Below are 19,169 nucleotides of genomic sequence, written 5' to 3'. Positions count from 1 at the left end.
CAAATGCAAAATTTACAACATGTCAATATAAGTACTGACAACCGTTCAGTTCAAAATCTAAATGATTGATACCAGCATGTTGATAGACGGTTTATTGTGGCATTAAATGGGAAATGAAAGTCCGAAATTTTTATATAAGTTTTAAGCAACTTTTGATTCGAAAAAAAAAACACAAACAATATTTCCATATATCAGGACGTCTTTAAGTACATTGACAACATAAAAATTACCATACAATGAAAACACAGAGTAAAGTACTGATGATAATACATTCAGACACATTAAGCTGCCAAACAGATAACAATCCGCGTTATTGGACATACAAACATATCACATATAACTCAGACGGCACATTTTACCTTACACAAGTAACACAGTTATACATGTACAAAATGCTTCTTTCTAAGAATGAAATTCCTCAAAATCTTTTAATGGGACATGGACACAGTTTCAACAGATTTTTTGAAAACCAATGTTAATGTTAACAATTTCTAACTAAGGAAATTTAAATTGATCAACAAAAAATGAACCTCATTTGTTGATTTTCAAAAGAGATACAGAATTTAACTTAAAATGCTTCAAAATGTAAACAAGGCTCGTGTCATGTTCTTGTTAACATATATAAGATATCATATCTATAACAAAACAAGATTCAGTAAATCATTAAAAACTGTTTTTGGTATTCAGAATTAATTTCTTTATTGAAAAAATCTGCATGGAACTGCATTAACCTATGTAAACAAAAACACGACACGGGCCTTGTTTACATAACACTAGTTTGGAGCTCTAAATCTGTCTTGTATCTCGACAACTGAAATTCAAATTTCTGATAATCATTTAAAATACACTGGATAAGTATTTGTAAACATAAAAAATGAAAAAATAAATTTGGAAATTTTCAGCTGAAACTGTGTCTATGTCCCTTTAAAAAATCTTGCATACTTTATTATATTTCAAAAAGCACAAACTTCTTTAAATCCAATGAAAGGTCTTTCCACAAGTATTACATATGTGAAGTATGAAAGCCCTTGCCCAAACAATTCAAAAATTATGGCCAAGGTTAAAGTTTTCAAAACGTAGGTCATACTCCAAGGTCAAGGTCAAAGGGTCAATGTTGTTGGTATTCAATGAAAGGTCTCCTCACAAGAATAGCATATGTGAAGTATGAAAGCCTGAGCCCTTACCGTTCAAAAGTTATGGCCAAGGTTAAAGTTTTTTCAAAAGTACAGAAATCGTCAAGGTCAAAAGGTCAAAGTTGCTGGTATCCAATGAAAGGGCTTGCCACAAAGAATATATATGTGAAATATGAAAGCCCTAGTATCTACCCTTCAAAAGTTATGGCCAAACTAAAAGTTTGGAATTTTTGTGTAAAAGTATTTCAAACTCCAAGGTCAAGTTCAGAAGGTCAAGTTTGGTGGTACCCTAAGAAAGGTCTTGTCAGTAGAAATACATATTTGAAATATGAAAGTCATAACTCCACTAAATCAAAAGTTATGAGCAAGGTTAAAGTTTTTGTGATGGACAGACAGACTGTCTGACAGACTGACAGACGAATGAGATTTAATGTCCCCTCGCTTTCGCGAAAGCGGGGGACAAAAAGTGGGTTCGATCTACCCTACATATACTGGATTCCTAAAGTAATTGACTCGTGACAATACCATCGGTTAGTAAATGGACATTTGAAACAAACAGTCGGTAAGTTCAAGTACATTTGACAATACAGTCGGTAAGTTAATGGACACGTGACAATACAGTCGGTAAGTTAATGGACACGTGACAATACAGTCGGTAAGTTAATGGACACGTGACAATACATTCGGTAAGGTGATGAACATGTGACAATACAGTCGGTTAGTTGTTTCCTGTCAGTAAAATTATGGTCACATGACAAAACAGTCTGTAAGTCATTTCACACTGGACATTAAATAATGGACATACGATAATAGTGGCAATACAGAAAGATAGTTACTTGAGAAACGACATTAAGACATTTGACTCTTGATAGTAAAGTCGGAAATTAAGTTATGACAATTTGATTTGGCAATCTAGAGCATGGCCAATTGACATTACTTTCACTGTTTAATTAAGATAGAATCGTAACTCTGGGTTACCGTTACTGGATGTTCCACCTTTCAGTGAGTCATGGGTATTGGGTCATCCGAGATTTCAAAGAAAAAAATTGTCAATGAAATTTCCTCTAAATATACGCACATTTCTTTATTCAGCACGAAATTTACATTGAATGCTAATCATTGTAAACCAACACATTCCACGCTCTGTAGCTTTACCAGCTCGCTCTTTGGAGATCATAAAATGATATGAACCATATAGGCAGCACACCTCTGTGTCATCTGGACAGAAAGCAAGCAGGGCATTTTGGAACAAAATTCATATTTTCTCTAATTTCATTCGTTAGAATAACTTCCGTTTCAAATCGATCCTTTGAAAAAAGTGAATCTAATATTCATTGGTTACAAAAACTTCCTATCGGAAAAAAGTTCTCCTGTCACTCACAAAAAAAATCCAAACGCTTATCAGAGACAGCGAATTCACCATTCTCTATCAAATTTCACGTTGACACACCCTAACACATCCAAAATCGGACACAAGTTTTTCTCCTTATTTTGCTCAATCAGTTGTAAAATGGTCTCCATCCTTGTTTGATCTGCTCGACCTTCATTCGGTGAAGGACGGTCAAGTTGAATGGTTCCCGGCTGAGGTCAGCGTTCGTCAGCTTATCGATAAAGCACCCGTCCAACCCCTCCTTCTCACACAGAGCAGCTAGTTCGTTAAGGCGACATTCACGGAAACAGTGGACTAATTCTGCCACCGACAGATTGGAGAAGTTCGGTACGGGTGGGGAGGGGAGTCGGGAGATGGGGGACACAGCCCCTGTCGGTTTCTGGGGGCTCTCATGCTGTCGACTTACAAGCTCCTTGTGAACCAGAACAAGGCTTTGTCGATACGTCTAAAAAAGGTTAATGTCAGTTTAAACCATGTAAATACATGTAATTTACGAATCAGAAGCTTTTATGTAAAGATAAATGTGTAATACACAACCTTTGGGATGCTGGAGTAATACTCGTCAAGATTCTGGGATGCCGCTGGCGAAAACACTGGACGTCTAGTCACCACTTCTGTATCTGAAAAAGAACGTGTTGTCATTACACACATATATGTAACCGAACAAACCAGATGTCTAGTCATCCCCCTTATCTGAAAAAAGACCAAAACCTCAATATCTGAAACAGGTCATACAAAATGGACTTTTCCTTAATTTTATTTCTGGGCTTAATTATTTATATAACACTGATTACACGTATGACACAAGGGTGAACAGATTGAATTTTTTTTACATTCAGGAAACGTTTCTTTTTTTTATATTCACAGGGTCCCGATTCGTCAAAAGTATCCCAAAAATTGAAGTGGTAGATAAATGAAATTCCAGTCGAATGTCAATCAATGCGCGCTAGTTCTTTTTGATATTGAAATAAAATACTAATCTCGTATTTAACTGTACTCGAATTGCCTTACCCTCGATAGCTGGAGGCTCTGGTATAAGTCCTCTTTTAATCGAAGTCCTCGGAGAAGTGAATGCTGAACGCTGTTCCAAACGGGGTGAAACTAACCTGCCGCGAGAGAGTTGATCTTGTTGGGACGCTGACACAAGATTGTCTGAGTTTGTAAGCGGTAGGTCGAGTTTCTGTGACGAGTTACTCCCTCGATCACGGGACGGTGGGACCGGTCGCGTTTTATGGATGGTCGGCTTCATCTGTTTTTTGATTTCCTTTGCGTCTTCCATGGATATGTAATCTGCCTCATTTGGCCCGTCAGAACTTTCCGAGTCATGACTAGAGTCTGCTCTGGCTGTAACAAATAACATTAGTGTTTCAAATAAACCCACCTAAATAAATCACTGCCTAAAAATACTGATACGAAGAGTGGTCATTTATAGTAACTTACAGGTATTGGACAGCGGTCTGGTTGGAGTGCTCGATTTGGAATTCCTGTCGCCACTTTTAGAGGAGTTGTTGAAGAGCTCCCTCCCGATGTTCGGTGGTAATTTGTTTAAAGTCACGGTTTCTAGAAAATAAAAGTTTCATGATCCACATTTCTCACATGCACGGCTTCACTTGTTCACAGTAATTCTTCATTTATAGTCTAGCACAGTTAATGAGAGAGGACCCTTAAAGATTTACTTTTGAATATTTCCATTTTATCTCTGTACACTGGCAATCTATCAACAAGGATCTAATGATCACACATCTATTTGTACGAAATGGGATATTTAAGTTGAGACAGTTTTCGTCCTTACATCAATGGCAAAGCCATGGAGCAGCTGACCTTGAACTATAATTTATATCATTCCGAAAGAGAGGCTGATAGAAAGGACCGGTGAAGGAAAACAACGAATGAAATTACAGAACTTTAATTTACCTTTTTATCAAGACTTGACGCCATAGGCATGTATCATTTTAAGTTACTGTTTATAGTTACCCCGACATAAGTCATAACTAGATACTGCGAATTTTAATCAGAAAATCATGGTTACTACATATATAAACTTCATACTCGTTTTTCAAACCAGAGGACAATAGAACGCAAAAAAGTAAAAAAAAAAAAAAAAAAAAAAAAGGAACACTAAAAGATTTTTGTGCTAGACTTCTGGTTGATAGTTGTTGTACAGCTTTTCAATTGATAATTTGGAGTTAATTACGTTGACTGTTCACATTTCAACTATTTTATGAAATTACAAACAGCTCATAAAAATTATTAAAATTTATTAAATTAAATATTTCCCTAATGCAACAAATGTCATAGATACACTTTAAAGCACTTTGACAATTTGGTTTCCTAAATGAAAATGTAATGTTAGAAGGGGTCTTTTAAAGCTATTTCTTTTTTTCAGAATGTCTTTCAAAATGTTTCCAACAAAACCTCACTCAGTTATATATACTCGTACACAACCAAAATTTAGTTAAGACAAAAATGACTGCTTGGAAGATGTAGAAGATTCTAAATAAAATTGAATATAACGTACCGGGTTTTTTGGCGACATCCGGAGACCTCGACAATATATTTCCAGTAAGTGTGAGATCGTGTGTATCGTCACTAGGGGGTCTGGACCTGTTACGGGCCGGAAGGGGCGGCACCGCACATAGTCTATTCTCGGAGCCCGTGTCGACTGAGCCCCTTCTGGGTTGTGTGAAACTTTCCGGATTTGACATTTTCCTCGGGGGAAGAACAGGTGGTTTTGTTCCTAAAATATTTGTTAACATGGTCTTATATCCCCTGTTGGGAGGCTGAGGTGTCACTGAAGCAATTTTAGCCTTCTCTGCCATTGTAGAAGTGTCCTGCTGATAAAGGTTTGACTGTAGTGGGAGACTTTTTCCAAAAGAACTAGGTATGCTGCTGGATCTTTTCGGGACGGGTGGTGGTCGTTTTTTGGACGTCAGAGGACTATTTTGGGGGCTGCTAAACATTGACTTGTTCTCTTCCGTCAGACTAATTTGAACTTCTACATCAGTAGCCTGGGTCAGTGCTATCATCAATTGGTTTGCCGATACTCTAGATCCATCAGAATTAAGAATAGATCCCACAATGGCTACCAACGACTCCACACGTTCCAGAGAAAAACAATTCACTTTATTTGTGTCTAACACTGCATTTAGTTCAGGAAGCTTATCCATGAATCTTACATTTACTGGTAACGAGAAATTTCTTATCACATCCTTAAGTTGCATTATATCGTTTTTAGGGATACGAGAAAATTTTCCTCTTTGAAAAGGACGCAAGCAGATTTTCCGTTCCCCATAAGTACAGTGTAACCCCTGTCCACTGACCACCCGCTCCAGCTTAAGACAGGCGCCCCAGCCCAGGTCCACTTCCTCCTCATTGTTATTCTCCAGTGTCACGGCCTTAATCGGGGAGTCCACATGTACAAATCCCGGGAAAAGCTGAATGAGTTCCTGCACTGATTTGTACACGGTTTCTTTTCCAGTGTAGACATAAACTTCACCTTGGAAATTAAGAGGAATCTGTAGGTCTGTGACCTCTTCGTCCAATAAGTTAGCTCGCGTTACTATGCGTTTGATTTCACTGATAGCGTCCAAACGTACGACATCTCCCGTGGATAAGCTCTCCTGCTCGTTTTGGCTGTAGACCCCCTCCGTCACACGAACCGTGCGCGGGAGACCCATCTTATACACCACGTCATGAATGGTGTAGTTCTCCATAGACCAAGCGGCTTTCGCCCTAGCCTCCATTTTTATTTCACTATCATATATTCGTTTTAATGTTGGTCATTTGTCAAATTAAAGGAAGGAACACTATTGATAGTATTGAAAATCATATAGGGAAGTTCAGCGTTAGTGGAAATACTTCCTGTTTCAATTCGTATTTTAGCACACGAGGAAAAAAGGTGAATTTAATAACGTTTGTTTTAGACATTAGTAAACATGATTATTAACTTATTAAATTCGGAATTTTCAAGGCCCACCTCGAACCGAAATTGTACCTTCAGTATTCGTTGCAGTGAAAGAAATTCACGCACCTGCGTGAAGCCGGAGCAATCGGCCTTGACTGTAAGAGGAAATGGCGTGTTTTATACTTTTCTCTTTTTTTTCTATCGATATGTGACGGAAAGAAAAATGATCCTTGAGATACTAAATAAATATACGGAAACGATGTGGATATACAAAATATATTTTCATAAATCCATTCAACAAAAACATCTTTTGAGCGTATTGTCCTTTCTGATAAATTTTATGTTTTTTAATAAACGCTGCAATATAACTACTTTACTTCACACAAGTGAACTTGTAATGAAAGTTGATTAAAGAAAGAAAGGAATGTTAAGTTTGCATTTTCAGAAAATAAACCAAGACAAGTAACAGCTTTTTAAAAAGCTTGCCTGACTAATGCCATCAAAATCTATAAAACCAATAAGCATGATAATTTATAAACCTTTACATTGGGGAGGGGGGGTGTGGGGTAAATTATTTCACAAGAGAAAAATATAAAGATGTTGCACAAAACATCATGCATTCATTTTAAGTTGTATGATACTCATTAGAGCAATGGAAAAAAGAACACATTTTATATAAAACGTATATATTGTTTGTATCTCAAATTTAAAGCTATATATGGCGTATCTGTACGGAAGCCCATTAGTGCCAACCTCTATATATAAAGGAAATGCAATATATAAAAGCAAACCTCGATATATAAAGGAAATACAATATATATAAACAAAACCTGGATATATATAAAGGAAATGCGATATGTATAAACGAAACCTGGATATATATAAAGGAAATGTGATATATATAAACAAAACCTCGATATATATAAAGAGAAAAGCGATATATATAAACAAAACCTCGATATATATAAAGAGAAATGCGATATATATAAAGAGAAAATTTTCCACTGCGTGACCTCAGCTGTCCATCAAGATTATATACAGATTAACTCCTGGCAGGGGGAAATCAGTTATACAGTACTCAAAACTGTCACAGAATCTGCAAAATGTTGCTATTTAATAGTGTTTATTTGTTTGTACATGCATATATCAATGAACTGTAATTGTAACACTACTTAAAATAATGCACTTATTTGAGAAGAAGAGCATTAAATTAAAATGCATTCATAATGAATTATATGTGATACATTAAAAGTTTAAATCTAAAGTTTAAACTTATCTAGATAGTTACAGATAAGTTTAAATTTCAGATTTAAACTTTTAATGTAACATATCTATCGTATTTTCTGTGTTTTATTGGCTTTACATGTATTTTGATCAACTTTGTTTTTTTTACAACCTACCTTGTTTTTTCTTTCTTTCTTTTTCTTTCGTTTTACCAAACTTACTACTTTGGTTTCACAACTGAGAATTTATGAAAATATAATGTTAAACGTGGAGTCTTAACAAGTACTTTTTTAATGCCCTAATTCAAATTTTTTTAAATTCATTATAAAAATATATTTACTAGTATGTCCATTGATTGTAAAAAAAGAAAAAAAAGAATCGGAATGGGAGAGAGGGGAGAGATGAAGGTATCCTCTTCATCTGAATATGAAGGAAGAAAGCGACATGTACTATTACCGTATATATAATAATTTAAGGGTTTTTTGGTGGAAAAAAAGTAAAGTATTTGTAAATAAATAAAAAGAAACGATGTAGTGCATGCACACTTACATAATTAAACTGCAGATTTTTGTCCCACATATCGTACATTAAATCGATTTGAAAATCTACATCATGTAAAAACATAGTAAAACGTTTAAGAACTTATAAAACATGATAAAACACACTTGTATTTTTGCACTAAATTATATTTCAATTGAAAAAGACCCCCGAACATTTAGTGCTATGTAATATACATTTTAAGCCGAAAAGTCACTCATTGGTGTAATTCTGCCCAACACGTCTGAAATGTAAGAAGAACACAGTGTTTTAGCTTTAGTTTTAATCGTAATAATTATCAAGATACACAAAGGAAGAAAACACAACACGCTAAATACCATCCTGAAACAGCCACATCAAATGATTGTAATCAAATTATTGGACCAGTAGCAGCTTATCATATGTTGGCGAAGTCTCTGTTGTAATGTAGGTCATTTAACATGTTAAAGGTCAGGCAGTGGAAATATATCGAAGTTTTGTTTACATATATCGCAATACCTTTATATATATCGAGGTTTTCTTTTTATATATCGCATTTCCTTTATATATAAATCGAGGATTTCTTTATATATATCGCATTTCCTTTATATATATCCAGGTTTTCTTTATATATATCGCATTTCCTTTATATATAGAGGTTCGTTTTTATATATCACTTTTCCTTTATATATACAGGTTGGCACCAATGGGCTTCCGTATATCTGAGCTAAAAAATAAAAAAAAAATACGAGATTAAGTGTAGATTTACATTATATTTGTTATTTACGTTCGAATTCAAATTTTCAGATTTAGAACTAAAAAATCCCGTCGTTTCTATAGTTAGATTGACTTTAAACTGTGTCTGCTATTTAATTCCGATTCAAAAATAAATCAGATATTGTTTTAAATTTCTGATATGTATGAAACGCGATTGATTTAAATTGTGTAATTTACAGGAAAGTCCTATCTTTATATAAAGAAACAAAACAAATAGGAAGATCTTTTTAATTTTAGTTAAGTCTGAACTTATCAAAAATACGCCATATATGACTTTAAAATGAAATCGTGTACATGTCCCGCTGTAGATTCAAACCCGCGACGTAAAGATGAAGACCTCACTCCGCGAGTCTAAAAATGGCTTTAGAGGATGAAGTACATAAGGAAAAACACTAATGTAATTGATTAATACTGGAAAGCATGGCTATATGTAAAGGTTATATAAATTAGATTCAACTGCATACAGCATAGGCTTTGAGGATGACAGCTGAAAATATGACAATTAGAAGAAATTAGGAATCGTAACGGATATGATTGACATGCAGAATATGTTTAATAGTCTCTTGGGTATACCAGAGCATCAAAGATTGTTGGAAACGTGGGATAAATAATTAAAACCCTGTATTCTTAAATGACCCAACATACTTGACGGCGATATATGAATGGCGACAGGTGCGGATTCAGAAAGTTTTCCCAGGGATAAGGGGTCCACATCAAAAATATTTGTACGAGCAAAAAAGTAATAATTTATAATTTTTCTCAATTCTGAAATGTGAGAGGGCACTTTCATAAGTTTATACTCTGTGGAGGAAACCCCCTAGAGTGGAGGGGGGGGGGGGGTATGATGTATATTCGAGCAGTACATCCTCTAAGAGGTTTTTGTTCGTTCCGTTTTTATTACTTTTTAAAATGATGTAACTTCTAACTCACTTTACAATATCACCGATATGTTTTTTTCCAAAGCTCGACCAGGATTCCGACAAAAAAGAACAGACTTTATATTATTCATGCAGTTTTCATTTCCATTCAATAGAATAGTCCAGGAAAAGGGCGCAAAAACTTACACGTGACATTTTGGCGCGAACTGGTGGAAGACAAATGGACTAATCCAGTGGTATAGAAACGCAGAAAAAAGGTCAAACGGACAAGTCCATATAAGAACTCGCAGGAAATAAATAGCTGCTAGCAAAAAGCTAAGAGAAATAAATACATCAATGTACTGAATCAGCAATATGGTTATTTTTCTGCTAACTGTTGTTGCTGAAACCGTTAAACGCATATATAGCAAAATCCGATGATAATCAGCATGCACAAAATTTTGCTGGCTAACTGTGACCTCGTAGCTTCGCACCTAGGAAATATTGATCCTTAGCAGTGCCTGACGCCGTGACGTCAGGCAAATAAGTCAGTTCACACAATAATGAGGCATCGTTTTGGTATTTATTGTCATTTAATGATATCATATATTCAAATAAGTCATATCATTCATTCAAATTGAATAGGTTAGGCAAAAAAAAAAATTAATTTCTTGCTTCTCAGGCCCTCCCTCATCTCTTCCAAGGGTGCCTCACTGACCCTTTTTATTGCTAAATCAATAAAATATAAACATCAAATCACCTCCCTCATCATTTTTTGAGGTTTTGTACAATGTAAAAAGCTGCCTCATCATGTTTTGGGGGCAATAAAAAAGAAAAAGAATGCCTCCCTCACTCATCATATTTCTTGAAAAAAGGCCTGAGAACCAAGTAATTAACTTTGCATGGCCTTATATCACCTGATTTGATGAGGTGATATCACTTATTCGAATAGGTGATATCACGTTATCGAATCAATGATATCACCTTATCAAATCAGTTATATCACCTTATTGAATCAATGATATCACCTTATCAAATCAGTTATATCACCTTATTGAATCAATGATATCACCTATTAGAAATGAGAGGGTAATACAGTCATTTTAACAGTAACGAATCGGTTTCTAGTTACGTATTAAATACAACCCATATCTTTGAATTTCCAAATTTTCTTTGTTGTTGTTTAATTTGTATTTCTAAGCTCTGCAAACAAGTGGTACAAAAATTTCCAAAATATAAACGGTACAGGGACATAGCTGTCAAAAATAACACCCCCCCTTTTTTTCCTAGTTTCGAATCGATTTTTCAGTATCGAATCAGTTGCCCTCTATTGTTGCTGACTTATTAAATGAAACCGGTTGGTCGAAATTATTGTAGAAATATACCTTCAAGAAAATTCTACATAAAGTATATTCATAAGCATTACTTGTTGATTCAAATGATTTATTTTTCTAAAACTAAACAATATGAAAAATGTTGCATTTTATGAGAAACTTTTAGTGTTTAGTGACATGCGTTATTATAATTAAATCAATCATCTCTGAGTCATAATTTTCATGGAATATTTTTGCTTATAAATAGTTTTGATAGTATTTTCACTCCTGTCAGTTTCTTTGTTTTTGCATCCCGTAAAACGGCATTTTTCGTTCTTCCAAAATTCGTGATTCGTAACTAAGAAAACAACACGTGGTAAGTTTAGATGTTAAATTTCATTCAAAAGTCAATTTTCGTTGAATTTAATGTTCTATCTTTTTGTATTTATCCTAAATATTGATTACATACACAATCTGGATCTACAACATATCAAATTTTTTATTTAGACGTATTTCTCGACACACTTTCGTTTTCTTAGACTTGCACTTGCGCGTGTTAAAATCTAGGTCATCGGTTCAAATTGTAAATATTGTGGGAAATAATCATGCAGATATTACAAAATCACAACACAGTGGTAGAATATTTATCCTTTTATTGTATTAACCTAGTAAGATTTTAAAAACCCTTCACTATGTTTTTCTAGAATATTTAAATAAAAAAAATATTCGATACTGGCAAATATTCGTTACTGGTAAAATGACTGTACATGTATCACCTATTTGAAAACTAGTACCGGTAGGTGATATCATCTATTCGAGCTGAATAGGTAATACGACCTATTCAATTGATTAGGTGATATGACGTATTCGATTAAGTGATTGCCTGACGTCACGGCGTTAGGCTGTATAATGATTGAGATTTCCAAGATCCGAAAGTGTGCGATCATGTCTAAAGAGCTAGATTTTGTGCAAGCTGATTTGCATTGGGAATTCTTTACCTGCATTTTAAAAGAAACAGTTTTCAAAAAACAGAATGATATTACTGATGCAAAATACTGCAGTGTTTACTTCCTTTACTCTTTTTGCATGGAACAGATTATTCCATGTGATTCGCCGTTTCAACATGTCCGTGTATCCTGTTTTCTGCATTTCTATACTACTGGATCAGTCCATTTATATTCTACGAAAGGGGTGAATCGCTCTTTTCGCGCCAAATGTCACTAGTAAGCTATATCTTCGAATTTGAGCCTTTTTTGGGGGGGATTGTTTTATTGTAAGAATGGGTGTGCTAACTTCCATGAAAACCTCATTCTAATGCCTTAGAAATTCTATCTACAAGTTTTATATCATTCTTTAAAACCACATGTCGTATACCTCAGTATACAGTGTATCTCTATATTATCTACTGTGATGGCGGAATAGAGAATACACTATGATATAATATTGATGATTATTAGTGCCCGCAGTTATTACATATAAAATACAATAATGACGGAGCTAACAGAGACACGTCCGTTCTCTGCAGCATGTAACACAAAAGAGAGCGAGGATAGGTACACGTCACAACAGGTGCTGTGACGTATACCATGTGATCTGAGGTAGCAGGGCAATTCGTGCCCAGTACCTCCAGGACCACCACATTCCTCCCCATTTTGAAAAGAGGGCGTTCCAGCCCGTTACAATGGGACAAACTATAAAAGAAAACTAAAATTAAAATAGCTGCACCTGACCCCGCATCCCTGCGGGGACATAATCCTCCAAACTAGTCGCGACAAACATCGACGGGACTGCATTCGGGGCAGATAAATTGAGGTACTGATTTAGCATAATCCTCACTAAAACCCACACACCCAGGATGAAACCAGTCCCGGCAGCTGTCGCACTGCACCATCATCCCCTTGGGATTAGACTGCAAACAAACACAATATTTTCTGGTTTTAGTTCCCCTAGTGGCTCTAGGTCTTTTGGGCGACTTGGGCTGTACGGGCGGATCTTGTCTTTACCTAACCCGCTTACGAGTACCCATATACGGACCTACTGACTCCGCTGGCTTGGGGCTCACTTGCGGGTGACCCCCACTCCCCGGGCTCTCAGGACATATTGCTGAGTCCGCGGTCCCCAGCGGTGCAACCACGTCATGTACAGGAGAACTGTCCCCATCTCGGGCTACTGACTGTCCAGGCAACTTATTCTGATACTAGTAGATAACTAACCATTTGGGGAGTTGCCTGGCCTCGCACTTTTTAAGCTTGTCATGGTGCATAACCTTGACCTCGCGCCGAGATTTGACTACAAATATTGTGTCCGACTTGGCTTCAATTATTACCCCAGGACCCTTCCAAACTGACTCTACCTTTTTTCCGGCATTGCGACGCCAGTATACCAAATCTCCGACCTTGAACTTGCTGGTACAGACCTTAATGTCATGCGACCTTTTCATGGCCTTCTGCGCGACTTTAAGTTTCTTGCGGGCAATGTCGTGCGCGCCTTGAACATTCTCTTCGAGGTCCCGTACGTATCTGTCCACCTCACCCTCCTCCCCATTTTGAAAAGACGTGGAAGGCGGTGGGGCAAACATCAAGGTTGCTGGTATATTTACTTCACGACCCAGCATTAAACGATTTGGGGTATAACCGGTATGGCGATTTACCGCGGACCGCAATGCTCCAGCCAATGGGCCTAGGTACTTATCCCATGACTTGGGCTGACCGTCGATGTAGCAGCGAACTGCGTCCATTAGAGTGCGGTTGTAGCGCTCTACCTGGCCATTCCCTGACGGACGGTAGGGTGTGGTCCTGGCTTTATGTATCCCTAACATGGCGCAAATCTTACAGAACAGCTCGCTCTCGAAATTACGGCCCTGGTCTGTAAAGATTTCGTAAGGATAGCCAAATCGAGAAAAGAAGTCATTGATAGCGGAGCGAGCAGTAACTTCCGCTGTTTGAGACGGAAGCGGAATACACTCTACCCATTTGGAAAAATTGTCTACCATCATAAGAATGTATTCGTTTCCGCTATCAGTTTTGGGGAGTGGCCCGAGAAAGTCCAGATGTACCCTTTCCATCGGGCTTCCGGCTTGATAACTCTTAAGCTCGGATCTGTTCGGCAACGAACCTCGCTTGTTTCTCGCACATACGTCGCAAGTTTTGACATATAACTTAATGTCCTTTGTCATGCGCCACCAGTAGAACTGTTGTTTAAGGCGTTCTTTAGTTCTCTGGATTCCCTGGTGACCAGAGGACGGTATGTCATGACACAAGTGCATGATCTCGGATCGGAGACTCCGCAGCACGAGGAGCCGACGGGACGCATCCGAGTCATCGGGTTCTCGCCAAACAACACCTGACTCGTCTAGATAAAAACAGTCTCGCTCCAGAAGATAGCACTTCTCTTCCGGACTGCAGATAATTAAGTCGCTTTCGGTAGGTAAGGCCCCAGACTCTAAGTACTGTCGCAGGTATACTATAGCTTCGTCATTTTTCTGTTTCTGAGCTAAATCTGCGGAACTGTAAGAAGATAGCGAAATTCCCGCAGTGTCACCTGTTAACCGACAGACTTGAGGACTAACTTTCTCAATATTGGGATTTAAACTCGACACCCCACTGACCTTAATCTGAAAACTGGGAAGTGCAGACGCACTTACAGTCAAGGGTGTATCTTCCCAAGAACTGGAAACAATGGCCTGACGAAGCGTGGGATCTAACGAACCACATTCACCCCCCTCAGCGGACGGACTCTCTGCTGGCACAGGCGTTTCGTCAAAGAGTTGGGACAAAGGAATTACATCGTCGATTTCGGTATTAAAGTCATGCCAGAGCTCGTGGGCTCGGCGGCAATACCGGCATCCGCCGCACGGTAAGTCTTCGACCCTAATTCTCGTTGAGTACCCCTGGCATGAGTCGGGTATGTCCCGGGACAGCGCGTCAGCATTGACATGTTTCTTTCCCGGGCGGTGTACGATCCGCATATTGTACTGGCTCAGTTCTTCGAGCCATCGAGCGATTTGGTTCTGCGGATGCTTGAAGTTCATTAGCCAGACCAGGCTATGGTGATCGGTCCTGACCGTGAACTCGCGACCCAGCAGGTAGTGGCGGAATTGTCTTGTAAACTTAATAACCGCCAATAGCTCTTTACGAGTAGTACAATACCTGCGCTGTTCTGCGGATAGCACAGCACTCCCATACCCTATTGTTCTTTCTTTCCCACCCTGGACTTGGCTTAATTCCCCGCCTACGGCATGATCCGAGGCATCGGTATCCAGGATGAAATGACCTGTACTGTTCGGTATCGCTAGAACTGGAGGTTTAGTCATTAACTGAATTAGTTCCTCGAAAGCATTATGCTGCTCGTCGCCCCACCAAAAACCGCTTTTTCCGGTAACCGCATACAGCGGAGCCGCAATTCTGGAGAAGTGAGGGATGAAACTACGGTGATAATTGGCGAACCCGAGAAAACGCTCTACGCCCTTAATATCACGCGGAACAGGTCAGTCACGCACTGACTCAATGTACTGATCCCCCATCTCAACTCCATGACCGTCGTCTGTACTAAACGGTGCTTGTAACCTTTGGTAACTGAGTCAGCGAAAAATTTGTAAACATGCTTAGAAAATAATAATTGTAGCTTAATCTAAATAATATTCCCTTCCATCAGACATAATTCATATAGGCAGCAAAAGAATTGATCACTAAATGTAACAAGAGCACAACTTTAAAAAAATCGTCTTTTAACCTGAATTTCCTCTGTTCTCATATGAAACGATATTTTCTACTCTCCACTCACATTTTATGTATTATTTTTTTTATAGTTTAAATATTAAGAGGCCAGTCAGAAGTTAAACACTATGCTACCATTTTTTTTAATCATATAATATTATAGTACAGACGACGGTCAGGAACTTGTGTGCACATGGAAGATGCATAAAAATAATCAAAGTACCATCTTTGTACAAGAGAAAAAAGGTGCAAAACACGAAAAAAATACAATAATTGTTAAGATTTAGCATTATGTTTAAGGTATCTATATATATATAGCGACAATCGATTTTGCCGTTAAGCTATCGATTGTCGGCATCGCCAAGCTTCCAACGACGATTTTTCGATCGTCGGCGACTATCGCTGAATCACTACCATGCACTCCTCGATGAGTGGCAGAGGGTACGTGTCCCTGACTGTCACCTTATTACAGGGCTCGTCCACGCACCAACGGACGCTGCCATCCTTCTTCCGGACCAGAACTGGGGCGGACGCCCAGTCCGAGGAAGACGGCTGGATGACTCCGGCTTTTAACATGTTATCGAGATGACCCTCTTCCTCCCCTTGAAATACAGCGGGGGTGCGTCGCATCCGCTGTTTGACGGGAGACGCGTTACCGGTATCTATTCGGTGTTCGATCTCGGAAAAACTTCCGAGATCAAGGTCATCAACAGCAAAGACGTCGGCAAATTTTTTGACTAGCTCCGCTGCCTGAGATCTGACTTCCACAGGCGCGGTCTTGTTTAACTGCTCTAAGAGTGGGGCGATATGGTCATAGTTCTTATCCCCCTCAAAGGTTACACGACGCACTGTGGGCTGAGTATCGTTGACTAGATCGGCGGGAACGGCTATCCCCACCTTAGTGCCAGTCTTGACAATATGACTTCGGTCTGTCAAGTTCAAGATGCACAGCTTGGCTCTATTCCCTGCAGCGTTGTATGTTTGCGAAGCTACTATACCAGGCGGAAATATGCTAGCTGGTTCCAGCATAAACTCTGGCATATCGGAACTAAGGGTACCCTCGATAACTTGGGCAGTGTGCGGGGGGATCCGCACTCTGCGGACTGAAACCGCATCGAGTACTGGTACTGACTCATCAACACTCATAGCAAATGTGGTGTCAATGCCCTTGGCCCTTAAAGTACCGGCTTTACATGAAATTTCTATACCATGCTTGCGCAGGAAATCAATTCCCAGGAGCATATCATCTTGCAGAGGACCAACATATATCGGGTGAGCAAAATCATAATCCCCGATCCGTAAGTTCAGAATCCCGAGGTACTGAGCGGTCATACCAGCTCCCTCCCCAGCTAGCCTAACATTAGTATCGCCTACAACTTCAGGCTGCAGCCTCAAAGACTTGTAAACTTCGCTCGATATAATCGTTATGTCGGCTGCTGTGTCGATTGTTGCTCTCACTTGTTGGCCTCCTACCCTTATCGGGATACGCCACGCCCCTGAACCGATGGCTTGACTACCGGACCTAACAGACGGAATTACATAGGTCGCGTTCACATTCGGCTCATGGAACTTGACTTTGGTCTCATGGTCTGACGCACTGTGTTTGTCTTTAGTTTTGTTACTCGTCAACTTAAGACAAGGCTTAGGGGTCCCCGATCTACGCCTACGCTGGCGGATCGGGCAGTCGCGACGCAAGTGCCTTGGCTCTTGGCATTCAATAGGCCTCGGCGCACGAGAACGTCCCCTATTAGATGACGGATCCGTCGAGGACCCTCGCTCGGGACTTGATCCTCGGGTGCTGTCCCCCGAGTCGGTGGAGTAGTATGTTTTATACGAGTCCCGATCCGGCGACTCGGAACGGTCCCTGCTGGCACGTCGATCCTTCATAGAGGTGCTTTTGTCATAGCTTATCGACGGTCTCATAGGGGAACTCCATGCGACGCAATGGTCCCTCGGATCAGGTCCGTCTCTGTGTGCGACGCAAGATCGGTCCCTTGACTCTGGGCGCCCCCTGCGTGCGACGCAAAGATCTTGAAACTCAGAATCTGATCTGGCACGATAATAGCCCGGATTGGGCGACTGACTTCGGTCATTTTAACGGTCTCTAGATAGGGATCTTAACTCTCTCGGCCGGCGGGCTAAAGCTCTGCGACTAAGTTGATAAGTTTTGACTCGCTTAATGGCTTCTTCTAGAGTCCCCGGGGGATTATTAATTAACTGCTGCCCCGCCTCGCCGTCATTACACCCCAGAGCAAAACGGACGACTATTTGCTCTTGGAAAACTTCCGGCGAAGTTCCGCTACCAATCGCTTTCTGGGCAGTGTCCATTACTCGGTCCCCCCCATTGCTCTATAGCTTCGTCCGCACGCTGGCAGATAGAATTAAATTCCAGCTGTGAGGCGGCTCTAAGGGAAGTTTTACCGAATCTCTCCTTCATCCGCAGAACGACTTCTCGGAAACTTAACAGCGCGCCTCGTCGTCTGAGGATATCATTGTACTTAAGAGCTGCCCCCTCTAGCGTAAGACTTAGGGCAAACAGAGAGTCAGGATATCGCTCCACTGATGATATTCGGCGATAGTGGAGAACTTGGCATAGAACGGACCCCATTCAACATCCCCGTTATATCTCACCCCTTTGACCTCGGCCGGAATATTCTTACTGACACAGCTACGGGTTCCAGCGGGAAGTAAACTTGGCAATTGACTCTGGTTCGCGGTGGTCATTAGCGAATGACCTGGTATGGCACCAGGCAAACCCCCATGACTAGGTACGAGCGACGGACTACCCCCTAATGTAACTGACTCCCCAACCAACCTACCATAGTGGCCAGCGCCCTGACCACTCGAGTTAGCAACATTAGGATGCGCGGACGCTAAGGGCACGGACGCGGAAGTACCCACTCGGGTGCACCATGCAACATGACCCGGGACCGGTGGGCCCGTGCTGGGAAGCACTGGGTAATCGGCCCCCCCTGACGCGAATGAACCCAAAGTAATAGTACTCGGAAGTCCCGAGGCTAAACTGTCATTGCCAAACGATGATAAGGAATGACCTTGAGACATGTTTACACTGTGTTCCCCCACAGAAAAAGACATAGACTCTCCGCCAGGTGCGGTCACTACTGGGGTCACTGCAGGCATCTGATGTCCGGGTAGTGCGCTAGGGACCCAAGGACTCCCCTGGCTACTATTCACTACTGGCTGACTAACTTTAATGTCCTGCGTGGGTGGGGGTGACTGGGGCTGACTAGCCTTCATCATGCCAGCCAACATCTGCGTAATATTACTTAATTGGCCCCCCATATTAGTCTCCATAGACCCAGCGTTGGATCCCATAGAC

At 39.9% G+C, this 19,169-nt stretch overlaps 2 protein-coding genes across 3 annotated transcripts; both read right to left on the bottom strand.

Moving 5' to 3' along the window:
• Positions 1-1,762: 1,762 nt before the first annotated feature.
• LOC134240499 (uncharacterized) lies at positions 1,763-6,580 on the bottom strand. 2 transcript variants are annotated; one of them, XM_062722590.1, is made up of 5 exons: positions 5,042-6,580; positions 3,964-4,083; positions 3,535-3,867; positions 3,061-3,143; positions 1,763-2,968 (listed from the first exon to the last, which is right to left on the bottom strand). In XM_062722590.1, exons 1-5 carry the CDS (start codon positions 6,264-6,266, stop codon positions 2,633-2,635), a joined length of 2,097 nt encoding a protein of 698 aa, XP_062578574.1. In that variant the 5' UTR covers positions 6,267-6,580; the 3' UTR covers positions 1,763-2,632. The 2 variants fall into 2 exon arrangements, with proteins under 2 accessions (XP_062578574.1, XP_062578575.1); XM_062722591.1 differs by having other exon boundaries at positions 3,061-3,137; positions 5,042-6,578.
• A 9,645-nt stretch (positions 6,581-16,225) lies between these two features.
• On the bottom strand, positions 16,226-17,752 carry LOC134240522 (uncharacterized). The gene has a single exon (XM_062722621.1). The coding sequence runs from the start codon at positions 17,750-17,752 to the stop codon at positions 16,226-16,228; it is 1,527 nt and encodes a 508-aa protein (XP_062578605.1).
• Positions 17,753-19,169: the final 1,417 nt, after the last annotated feature.

This window comes from Saccostrea cucullata, unplaced genomic scaffold (genome assembly GCF_032062105.1).
Source record: "Saccostrea cucullata isolate Sc308-1 unplaced genomic scaffold, CSIRO_AGI_Scuc_v1 ctg175, whole genome shotgun sequence".
Lineage (NCBI taxonomy): Eukaryota > Metazoa > Mollusca > Bivalvia > Ostreida > Ostreidae > Saccostrea > Saccostrea cuccullata.
Note: the sequence above shows the minus strand (reverse complement) of the source record. Positions and strands in the feature narration are given on the sequence as shown.

Bases quoted from the DNA above. Each gene is read 5' to 3' on its own strand.
- LOC134240499 (XM_062722590.1), bottom strand. From the start codon at position 6,266: ATGGAGGCTAGGGCGAAAGCCGCTTGGTCTATGGAGAACTACACCATT. The intron at 3,868-3,963 runs GTAAGTTACTAT...TATTTGTTACAG, and splicing joins CAGACCGCTGTCCAATACCT to CCAGAGCAGACTCTAGTCAT. The intron at 2,969-3,060 runs GTTGTGTATTAC...AACCTTTTTTAG, and splicing joins ATTACTCCAGCATCCCAAAG to ACGTATCGACAAAGCCTTGT.
- LOC134240522 (XM_062722621.1), bottom strand. From the start codon at position 17,752: ATGAGACCGTCGATAAGCTATGACAAAAGCACCTCTATGAAGGATCGA.